Source organism: Humulus lupulus, chromosome 1 (assembly GCF_963169125.1).
Source record: "Humulus lupulus chromosome 1, drHumLupu1.1, whole genome shotgun sequence".
Classification (NCBI taxonomy): domain Eukaryota; kingdom Viridiplantae; phylum Streptophyta; class Magnoliopsida; order Rosales; family Cannabaceae; genus Humulus; species Humulus lupulus.
In genome coordinates, this window is record NC_084793.1 from 5,494,056 (window position 1) to 5,506,524 (window position 12,469).

At 38.3% G+C, this 12,469-nt stretch overlaps 1 protein-coding gene across 1 annotated transcript; it reads left to right on the forward strand.

The window, feature by feature from the left end:
- Positions 1 to 307: 307 nt before the first annotated feature.
- On the forward strand, positions 308 to 9,997 carry LOC133819745 (uncharacterized). The gene is made up of 2 exons (XM_062253406.1): positions 308 to 1,474; positions 9,695 to 9,997. The coding sequence occupies exons 1-2, from the start codon at positions 308 to 310 to the stop codon at positions 9,995 to 9,997; spliced, it is 1,470 nt and encodes a 489-aa protein (XP_062109390.1).
- The last annotated feature ends 2,472 nt before the right edge of the window (positions 9,998 to 12,469 follow it).

Sequence of the window (12,469 nt, forward strand, 5' to 3'; positions counted from 1 at the left end):
CAACCATCACCCTCATTCCAAAAACCAAATGCCCTGCCAAAGTGAGTGATTTTAGACCAATATCTTGCTGTAATGTGCTGTATAAAATTGCCTCGAAAATGATATGTGCAAGGTTGAGAAGGGTATCACCATATTTGATTGCAGAAAACCAAGGAGGATTTGTTCATGGGAGGTACATAGGTCACAACATAATGATCTGTCAAGACCTTGTACAACCCTATGGAAGGAAAGTCAGTCAGCCAAGTTGTTTACTTAAAGTGGATTTGCAGAAGGCATATGATACAATAGAGTGGATTTCATAGAGGAAATGCTTGAGGCTTTCAAATTTCCAAAGAAGATTATCAATCTTATCATGATATGTGTTCGAACTCCTAAATTCTCCCTAATGATCAATGGATCTTTATGTGGTTTTTTTGCAGCAAAAAGAGGCATAAGGCAAGGATACGCTTTGTCTCCATTACTGTTTGTATTAGGTATGGAATACCTCTCTCGGATCATGATTAAAGTAGGATCTTGCTCAGATTATAAATATCATGTTAAGTGTAAATCTTTGAGATTGAATCATTTATGCTTTGCGGATGACCTACTACTGTTTTGCCATGGAGACTTTGTTTCGATTATATGGATGCTTAGAGGGCTCAAGCTCTTTTCGGGGACTTCTGGCCTAGTGCCAAACCAAAACAAATCTGCATTCTACTGTAGTGGTATGGCAGAGTCTGAGGTTAATCGAATCACAGCCGCTTCAGGATTTTCCAGGAGTCAGTTGCCGTTCAGATACCTTGGTCTTCCAATCTGCTCTAAGAGACTCTCATCAGTGGAATGTGGCCTTATTTTAGAGAAAATGGTTCATCGAATTAGGCAATGGAGCTCAAGAAACTTATCTTATATGGGCAGAGTCACTCTAATAAATTCAGTTCTGCTGTCTATACATTCATATTGGGCCCAAATTCTGATATTGCCGAAGAAAGTGTTGAAGGACATTGATGCCATTTGTAGAGCATTCCTCTGGAGAGGAATGAGTGACAATGCATGGCCTGGACTAGTAGCTTGGCATCATATCTGCAATGCTAAAACAGGTGGAGGGCTGGGGTTTAAGAGAGTTGTGGATTGGAATATTGCAGCCATAGGGAAATACATATGGGCTATTGCTTCAAAAAAGGACAATCTATGGGTTAAATGGATACATAACATCTATTTGAAGCAAATGGATTGGTGGGATTACAAAGCTCCATTGAATAGCAGCTGGTATTGGAGGAAAATGGTGGCTGTTAAGGACATGTTTAAAGCTAAAATCGATAAGGCATCTTTTGCAGCACTGAAGTTCAGTATCAAAGTAAGTCATGATTTGTTGTTTGATTCCCCTATCAAAGTAAACTGGGCAAAGTATGTTTGGGAGAGGTTCTCTGTACCAAAACACAGATTTGTCTTCTGGTTAGCCATGATGCAGAGATTACGCACCAGAATGTTCATTCATGTAGAGTCCAAGAACTTTACTTAGCTAATTGTTTAGTAGTATTATAGTATGTTTAGTGTTATCTTTGTTACTATGGATTTTTGGTTCAGACCGGGAATTATTTGGACACTCATGGTAGTCTTATAGATTTTCTAAGTTTAACCTATAGTTTAAGAATATTAAGTATAACCTAAGGTTTGACTAATGTGACTGATATTAAGGATTATATTATTATATTATAAGGTTTAGACATCAACCAATAGGATTTTAAGCACATGTTTTGAATGGTAATTAAGGATTAAGTATTTTTGAGGATTAAATTAAATAAGGGTAAAGTTTGAATGTTATAGGGTCAGTCAGCAGCTTTGAGTACGTTGAGGGCTTAGTCAAGGCTGTTTACTCCATTCAAACTTAGCTAAAAATGTGTAAATTCGTGTTTAAATATTCAGCGTATGCCGATATATCGCAGCTATAGGGGGCGATATATCGCAGCACGTAGATACGGAAAACACGAATCGATGCACGGTCGCCTCGGGAACAAAGGTCCAGGCGATATATCGCCTATAGGGGGCGATATATCTCCTCCACCAGCATGTTTTCAAATACTTTTGAATTCTTTTCCTTTCAACCATTCAAACTCCTTCAACAGTCCAGCATCTTCTGAACGAGTCTTCAGCCTCTGCTGAACGATTATTCAAATGATTTTCACCTAAAAACCCATTATTTTTATTCAAGTAAAATCAAGATATTTTCATTCCCAAACTCTATAAATAGGACCTAGTACCCAGCCATTATTCACCATTTGCTCTAAGTTCAGAAGCTGCTAGTGTTAAGTGAGTGTGAGAGTGTAAACACCTGGTTTGGGGAAAAACTATAAGCTTAAACATCATAAGCTTATCAAACACTTTGGGAAGTGAGTTCTATAGTATTTCGGTGAAGGTTAGATTGATCTTGCAATCTTTGAGGTAAACCCAAAACTCTAGTTCCTTTCTGTATTTTATGTTATTTCCTTCCTCAAAACCTTCTACTCAGTCCCCTAACCTTATTCTTATTTTGGTTAGGGAATCCAAGCTCTTAAGCATATAAGTCGGTAAGTATGTTTTTTTTATGGTTTAGTCTTTCCATCTCTTTCATTTCATCTCCTTTCTTAGACTCACTCTTTCTTATGGTTTTAGGAGTGTTCCAAAAGTCCCAACTCAGTCCATAATCCCGGTAACTTTGGTAAGGAAAATAGGCTAGAATCAACATGTTATGTGCTTATGTTATCTATATGTTTTATGTTATTAAAAGTGTTATGATATGTATATGTGTATGTTTGTAGGCTTGGGCATATGACCCATATGACTAACAAGACCCCAAATGGGTTATGGGCATATGACCTACTTAGCTAGTAGGACCCCACTAATCCCATGGGCATATGCTTGTTTAGTCTATGGGACCCCAAGTAATAATGGCCATTATAATAAGTGTATGTTATATGTATTATGTATTATGTTAAGTCTTTATGTTTTCTTATGAAATTATGCATATGACTTTGTGTTAGATTTTCCTTGCTGGGCATTAGGCTCATTCCTTTCTATTTTATGTGCAGGAAAATAAGCTTAGAGGCGGAAAGATTTGTGATGCTTGGAGGATGTGTATCGATGATGAATGGAGTCAAGGGGCCGAGCGTTATTCGATTCGAGGATGTAGTCTCCTTTTATGTTTTCATGGTTTTTATGTGTATTTTCCGCATTATTATGTAATGTCTTTTATTTTAAATCATGTTTTGTTTTAAAGACAATGGGATCCCAAAATCCTTCTTAGTATTCTGTTTATTTGTAAATAACTCTTATTTTTCAAGTTACTCAATAAATTATGGTATTTTCGTAAAAATGTAAGTTTTATGTATAGTTTCGTTAATGGTCCAATTAGTCTAGATTAGTGGGTCATTACAGTTGGTATCAGAGCAAACGGTTCCTTCGCATGAAGTTCTCCTCGATACACATGCTCAAAGCTCCGAATCGGACCGCCAAGTAAGTGTTTAAGTTACAAGTTACAAGTTACTTTGTCTATGTGTATAGCTAACAACTTTAGTGTTTATGTTTCAGTTAAAAAAAATGAATGGAGCTTTAACCTACCAAGATATCCGAGCCATTAAGGCCTTAAAAAGAATAAGGGAGCCAAGAAACACCGTAGGAGCCCTAGAAAGGATTACTCGAAGGTTGCTTTTGTTTCACCAAGCGATAGGTGGCCTTCAAGAGGATAAACAAATAATGCTAAGATCAACGGAACAATATGTATTAGTGATTAGGTTGTTTAAAGATTTCCATCCTGTAATAGCAGCCTTAGAAGAAATATGGGAAGAAATGCGTAAGGAGGATGAACTACCCTTAGCAATGAGATACTACTTCCTCTTAGTTAGGTTTACCATGAAATTTGAGTTTCAGTTCACAAATGAGCAAAATAATAGGATTCTCACCAACCTTCCTGTAGGACGTTTTGATGCTCATGACAATGATGATTATGAAAAAATAGATGATGATATGCTAGATGATGGATCGGATGTAGAAGATCCCGATTTTTAGATTAGAAGTTTTTAAATGTTTGTTTTATTTTGATTGTAATAAGTGAAATTATTTTTCCAAATGAATAAACATGCTATTTGAATATCATGTGTGAGTTTGATTTTTTTTTACAATCATAATGAATACTAAATAAAATGAATAATGACTAAGTTCGGTGAGGGTGGATACAAATCAATGAACCTGGTTTCCTTATTGAGAGTTAGGGGGCCTTAGTAGTGGGAACGATTTTACTGATCCCAGCCCTCCCTCAATATGGCTAACTTTGGAACAAAGATAAGTTTCGAGCCTGAGAATTAAGTCATATAGGATTATTAGAAACACACTTAGAAAATAAAGATGACTTGTTTTTCTAAGTTTAGAAACTCACTCTAATAATAATAAAGACCTATATAATCTTTCATAAGAAGTCATAATAAATAGGTCCGAGATATGTTTGTTTTAGAATAAGTTTTTGCCTTAGAGCCTATTAGGAAAAAGTTCTAACATGTTTCTTTTAACTGTTAGAACTCTGCTACGATGTCTCTCCGAAGATCTGCTCGCACCAACGGAAACGCCTCCAACGATGTTCCAGCGACCAATGCGGTCCCTACTGTTCGCCGAAAGGGAGTGCGTGCTACTGCTCGCCGCAACGCGCCGGCACAGCCAGCTGACAACACGGCAGAGATTGCCAGACTGCGACAACAAGTCGAGGAACTTCTGCAACAACAACGCCAACAGGCTCAATCTCAGCCTCAGCCTCCGCCACAGCCGCAGCCGCAGCCACAGCCAATGGCCCCAGCACCCCAACAAGTCGGTCCATATGGGGGATGGCCTATGACGAACTACGCTCCATATCCTGTACAGCATATGGAGCCAGTGTACGAGAGGTTCCGCAAGCAGCACGCTCCGAACTTCGAAGGGACTACGGACCCCTTTGAAGCAGAAGAATGGCTAAGGAATGTGGAGCCGATCCTAGCCCACATGAACCTCAGTAATGCTGACCGCATATCCTGCGTCTCGTCTTTACTCAAGAAAGATGCCAGGATATGGTGGGATTTGGTCCAGCAATCCCACGATGCTGCCACCATGACGTGGACCCGATTTGTGGAGCTCTTCCACAAGAAGTACTACAATTCAGCGGTACTTGCTACGAGAGTTGAGGAGTTCACCAATCTGAAGCAAGGGAATTTAACAGTGGCAGAATATGCTCGTCAGTTTGATCGCTTAGCCAAGTTCGCGGCAGAGTTAGTTCCGACCAATTATCTGAGGGTGAACAAATTCGTGAGAGGACTCCGACCAAAGATTGAGATGGGGGTGAAGCTAGCAAACCCGGGAAACACTTCATATGCCGACGTTCTTGAGACGGAAATTGAAGTAGAAAGGTTGCAAGCCAACGTGAGCAAAGAAGAAGCCAGCAAGTCGGAACCTAGACAGCAGAGCCAACCTCAGGCCAGTCAGAACAACAATCAGTCCAGCAACAGTCAGTCCAACAACAACGGTAACGGACAGAAGAGAAGGCATCCTGACAACAAGCAAGCCAACAACAATAAAAGGGCACGACCAAATAATGGGGGAAATAGGTCGGGCTACGTGGAATACCCGCCATGTGCCAAATGTCAGAAGAAGCACCCCGGATAATGCCGTGCCAACACCAAGGAGTGTTTCAACTGTGGTCAAGAAGGGCATCGTAAAAGAGACTGTCCTCAGCAAAAGCCGGAAGGAAAGAAGGACGAAAAGATGGTTCCTGCTCGGGTTTTTGCTTTAACCCAAGGAAAGGCGGATGCTAGCAACAAGGTGGTCACAGGTCAGGTTTCCATCCTCAATAAATTATGTCATGTATTATTTGATTCGGGAGCCACCCATTCGTATATTTCGTTAGGAATGATAGATAAACTAGACAAACCTAGTGAAAGATTTAGAACTAGGTTTGCAACCGAGTTGCCTTCGGGCAAAGTAGTTCTATCATCACGAATTGTACGAGGCGTACCAATCAAGATTGAGGACAAGGAACTAGAAGGAGACCTGATAGAGATGGTGATCAAAGACTTCGACGTCATACTAGGCATGGATTGGCTAGCACGGCATGGAGCAATGATCGACTGCAGACGCAAGAAGGTGACATTCGATACTCCTGACGGCCAGAAACTGTGCTTCATGGGACAAGCTTCAGAACTACGCACACCGTTAGTGTCATCTCTCAAAGCTCAGAGAATGATGGAGAAAGGATGCCAAGCATTCTTAGCAAACATCACGAATGTGGAGAAGGAGACATCACTCAAAGTTGGAGATGTTCGAGTCATACAAGAATTTCCAGAAGTATTTCCCGATGACTTGCCAGGATTTCCGCCAACTAGAGAAATAGACTTCACGATAGAATTAGTACCGGGCACCGAGCCTATCTCTAAGGCACCATACCGGATGGCACCTACGGAACTCAAGGAGTTAAAGACACAGCTACAAGAACTCCTAGACTTGGGTTTCATTAGGCTAAGCCATTCACCATGGGGAGCTCCAGTACTATTCGTGAAGAAGAAGGACAGAAGTATGCGCATGTGCATAGACTACGGTGAGCTGAATAAAGTAACAATTAAGAACAAATACCCGCTACCTCGGATTGATGATTTGTTTGATCAACTCCGAGGCGCAACTATATTTTCTAAGATCGATCTACGGTCCGGGTATCATCAGCTCAAGGTAAAGGGAGAAGATATCCCTAAGACAGCCTTTAGGACTCGTTATGGACATTACGAGTTCTTGGTTATGTCTTTTGGTCTTACTAACGCGCCAGCCGCGTTTATGGACTAAATGAATAGGGTCTTCAAGGACTGCTTGGATAAATTCGTCGTTGTGTTCATCGACGACATTTTAATTTACTCCAAGGATGAAGTGGAGCATGAGGAACACTTGAAGATGATTTTGACGCGATTGAAGGAGCACCAACTCTACGCGAAGTTCAAGAAATGCGAGTTTTGGCTCTCACAAGTGGCGTTCCTCGGGCACATCATATCGAAAGACGGAGTTGCTGTGGATCCATCGAAGGTAGAGGCCATGAAAGATTGGCCTAGACCAAAGATTGGCTCTCACAAGTGGCGTTCCTCGAGCACATCATATCGAAAGACGGAGTTGCTGTGGATCCATCGAAGGTAGAGGCCGTGAAAGATTGGCCTAGACCAAAGAACGCGTCGGAAGTAAGAAGCTTCTTGGGGCTAGCAGGTTACTATAGAAAGTTTGTAGAGGGCTTTTCTAAGATAGCCACTCCACTCACCAACCTGACCCGGAAGCAACAAAAGTTTAACTGGAATGATAAGTGTGAGGAAAGCTTCCAGTTGCTTAAGGATAAGCTTTGCTCAACACCAGTACTTAGTGTCCCAACACCCAACGACAAGTTCGTTGTCTACTGTGATGCATCAAAGTTAGGATTGGGATGCGTACTGATGCAAAATGACAAGGTGATAGCCTACGCCTCACGTCAGTTAAAGGAGTATGAACAACGCTATCCAACTCACGATATGGAGTTGGCAGCGGTGGTCTTTGCGTTAAAAATCTGGCGCCATTATCTTTACGGAGAACGGTGCGAGATTTATACGGACCACAAAAGTTTAAAATACTTCTTTACTCAGAAGGAGCTTAACATGAGGCAGCGCCGGTGGTTGGAATTAGTAAAGGATTACGACTGCGAACTTTACTTAGCTAATTGTTTAGTAGTATTATAGTATGTTTAGTGTTATCTTTGTTACTATGGATTTTTGGTTCAGACCGGGAATTATTTGGACACTCATGGTAGTCTTATAGATTTTCTAAGTTTAACCTATAGTTTAAGAATATTAAGTATAACCTAAGGTTTGACTAATGTGACTGATATTAAGGATTATATTATTATATTATAAGGTTTAGACATCAACCAATAGGATTTTAAGCACATGTTTTGAATGGTAATTAAGGATTAAGTATTTTTGAGGATTAAATTAAATAAGGGTAAAGTTTGAATGTTATAGGGTCAGTCAGCAGCTTTGAGTACGTTGAGGGCTTAGTCAAGGCTGTTTACTCCATTCAAACTTAGCTAAAAATGTGTAAATTCGTGTTTAAATATTCAGCGTATGCCGATATATCGCAGCTATAGGGGGCGATATATCGCAGCACGTAGATACGGAAAACACGAATCGATGCACGGTCGCCTCGGGAACAAAGGTCCAGGCGATATATCGCCTATAGGGGGCGATATATCGCCTCCACCAGCATGTTTTCAAATACTTTTGAATTCTTTTCCTTTCAGCCATTCAAACTCCTTCAACAGTCCAGCATCTTCTGAACGAGTCTTCAGCCTCTGCTGAACGATTATTCAAATGATTTTCACCTAAAAAGCCATTATTTTTATTCAAGTAAAATCAAGATATTTTCATTCCCAAACTCTATAAATAGGACCTAGTACCCAGCCATTATTCACCATTTGCTCTAAGTTCAGAAGCTGCTAGTGTTAAGTGAGTGTGAGAGTGTAAACACCTGGTTTGGGGAAAAACTATAAGCTTAAACATCATAAGCTTATCAAACACTTTGGGAAGTGAGTTCTATAGTATTTCGGTGAAGGTTAGATTGATCTTGCAATCTTTGAGGTAAACCCAAAACTCTAGTTCCTTTCTGTATTTTATGTTATTTCCTTCCTCAAAACCTTCTACTCAGTCCCCTAACCTTATTCTTATTTTGGTTAGGGAATCCAAGCTCTTAAGCATATAAGTCGGTAAGTATGTTTTTTTTATGGTTTAGTCTTTCCATCTCTTTCATTTCATCTCCTTTCTTAGACTCACTCTTTCTTATGGTTTTAGGAGTGTTCCAAAAGTCCCAACTCAGTCCATAATCCCGGTAACTTTGGTAAGGAAAATAGGCTAGAATCAACATGTTATGTGCTTATGTTATCTATATGTTTTATGTTATTAAAAGTGTTATGATATGTATATGTGTATGTTTGTAGGCTTGGGCATATGACCCATATGACTAACAAGACCCCAAATGGGTTATGGGCATATGACCTACTTAGCTAGTAGGACCCCACTAATCCCATGGGCATATGCTTGTTTAGTCTATGGGACCCCAAGTAATAATGGCCATTATAATAAGTGTATGTTATATGTATTATGTATTATGTTAAGTCTTTATGTTTTCTTATGAAATTATGCATATGACTTTGTGTTAGATTTTCCTTGCTGGGCATTAGGCTCATTCCTTTCTGTTTTATGTGCAGGAAAATAAGCTTAGAGGCGGAAAGATTCGTGATGCTTGGAGGATGTGTATCGATGATGAATGGAGTCAAGGGGCCGAGCGTTATTCGATTCGAGGATGTAGTCTCCTTTTATGTTTTCATGGTTTTTATGTGTATTTTCCGCATTATTATGTAATGTCTTTTATTTTAAATCATGTTTTGTTTTAAAGACAATGGGATCCCAAAATCCTTCTTAGTATTCTGTTTATTTGTAAATAACTCTTATTTTTCAAGTTACTCAATAAATTATGGTATTTTCGTAAAAATGTAAGTTTTATGTATAGTTTCGTTAATGGTCCAATTAGTCTAGATTAGTGGGTCATTACAATTCACAAGTATGATTCCTCCATTGATTCATCATGCTTATTCTGTGGAGATTTTAGTGAAGATGTTCATCACCTTTTCTTTCAATGCAAATATAGTAGAACATGTCTAATACAGGTGAAAGAATGGCTGGGCTGGAAAGTTAAAACAGAGGAATATGGGCGCCTTCTGCATTGGATTGGGAAAACTAGAAGATGGAGCAGGTTTCGGAAAAGCACTTTGACAGCAGTTCTTGCTTCTCTAATCTACCATATTTGGAGAGTGAGAAATGACCTTCTGTGGTCTCAAAAGATGTGGACCATAGATCATACCGTCCAGGCAATACAAAGGGATATCAGATTGAGGATATATCCTTTAATTACAAGCAAAACAAAGTCCTTAGATAAAGATTGGTTTCAGACAATTTGTCAAAGTAGTTAATGAGAATGTACAAAGATAATGATGTATTAACGATAGTATTAGTGGGGACATATATTGGGGAATTGTAGATTGGGAATATATAGTCATATACCATACATGGTTATACATGAATTGGAGATTGTACATGAGTTGGTTTTGAGCAATACAATGACCTTTTTTACCAAAAAAAAAAGATAACTTTTGTGTTTTTGTTTTGCAAGCTTTCAAGCAAGTATCATGTTTGAATATTTTGAATACTGTGGCATATCAATGAATTTTGATATTAGCCCCTTTTTATGAGGAATGTTGTACAGAGGTGTCTCAAGTTTGTAACTTGAGTTCACAACTTTATTTTTATATTTCATGTTTTAGGTAACATCTGTTAAAAGTTTGTAACCTAAGTTCATGCAAAATTGCATAGCATTACTTAACATCTATTAATAGTCACGATAACTTCAGTTTCAAATATGTATCAAATCGTTTCAAACTTTTGAAGTTTATCCTTTTAAATGGACTGGAAATTTACAAATGAAAATCAAATATTTGTGTTTCAAAATTGTAACATAAGCTGATAAAAGAACTTATTTCCTATTTATTTGATGTTGGATGTGTTTGTGAGAAACTAGTAACATATCTGTAACAATTATGTAACAAAATGTTACATTAATATTCATTTCAGATATATCTGTATCAAATATGTAACAAAAATTTATAGATAACGCCCTAAACATTAATTCTGATATATTGATGCAAATTTTTTCCTAAGTTTTTATAATATTCCATATATTCAATAAAATTTCATAATTCTTTATCACAAGTAATAGTGATAAGTAATGTTCCAATCAGTGTACTGAAACATACAAAGTTTCAAAATTCAAATAAAAAGTATTTTCAATCTATAAGCTTTGAGTGCTTTTTTGTTTTTTTGTTCTCAATAGAGGCTGGTTTGTGCAGGTTTTTCGATTGTGCCCAAGCTCTCCACACCTTCCACATTTAAGCTGATAAGACCCTTCTCTTGCTGAAACAAACCTTTTTTTCCTTGGCCTTCCACTTTTTATGTTTCCCTTTGGAGGTAGTACTTCTATTTCCTCAACATTAGGTGGAACTCTCCATGTTTTTGGATCTCCCAATGGATGTATTGATGCATTATAGGTGTTCAACATGGCTTGTTTTGTGAAATAATATGAGCAATATTTTTTATACTGAAGGTTCATCTTTCTAATGACTGCCATGGCATGTTCACAAGGTAATTCATCCAAATCAAACTTGTTACAAGTGCAAGATTTCTTTGCAATGACAACAATGTTTGTTGTTAAACCACTGTGTACACTGTAAATGAGTGTGCTAGCTGGTTCTACTTGCAATGAAATTATAATAATGATCAAGGAAGTATATTAATACAGAGGTATTTATAAATAAACGAAATAGTTGTACTTACAGTCATTCTTAATGACTTGACAAAGTTCTTTCTTAAGTATTCCTCTTGTTTCTTTGGCAATTCTATAAACGTTGCTTCTGCTTCTTTTTTGTTGTTGTAGCTCCATTTTTGAATCAGGTTTCTAAGGCACTCGAGTAATGTTGTTACTGGAAGCTCTCTCATTTCTTTTAGTGCTGCATTAATGGATTCAGCTATGTTTGAAGTCATAGCTGCATATCTACGACTTTTGGAGTGGATTCTTGCCCACTTTTCATATTTAACCTCATTGGCCAGAAAAGGACGGATTCCTTCATGTAAACTGTCCAAGTCCTTCATGTATTTTTCAAAATCTTCCATGTTATAAGCTTTTGCAGCACCATGAAATGCAATACTGGTTGCTTCTGCATCTGTTCTAAACTTGGTCTTTATGTTGCAGAAAAGATGGTAGGAGCACACTCCGTGAGTTACATTTGGAAAGACATTTTTTATAGCATTCTCTATGCTTTCGTGTCTATCTGAAACTATACACAACTCTTCTCTTTCTCCATAACATTCTTTTATTTTTCTGAAGAACCACTCCCATGAATCATTGTTTTCCGAATCTGTTATAGCAAAAGCCAATGGGAAGATGTGTCTATTTGCATCTTGTGTTGAAGCTGTGAGAAGTGTACCGCCAAATGCAGCTTTTAGGAATGTTCCATCAACAACAATTACTGGAATGCAATGTTTCCAACCTAGAATTGATTGTCCCATAGCCATATAAAGATATTTAAATCTGTTTAGACTATCAATTTCCAAATCTGTTACAGTACCTGGATTTTTGTGCTTCAAAATGTGCAGATATCGTGGAATGTCTCGGTAGGAATCTTGACTTGAACCATGTACATAATTAACTGCTTTTTCCTTAGATCGCCATGCTTTTTGGTAACTCATGGAAACTCCATATCTGTCCAACATGTCTTTAGCTATATCTTTAGGTCTATAATTTGTTTTTGGATCTGTGAACTTGGTCTTCACAACATTCCCAACCATACTACTTGAAGCTTGTCGGTGATCTCCAAGAATAATGTCCAAGG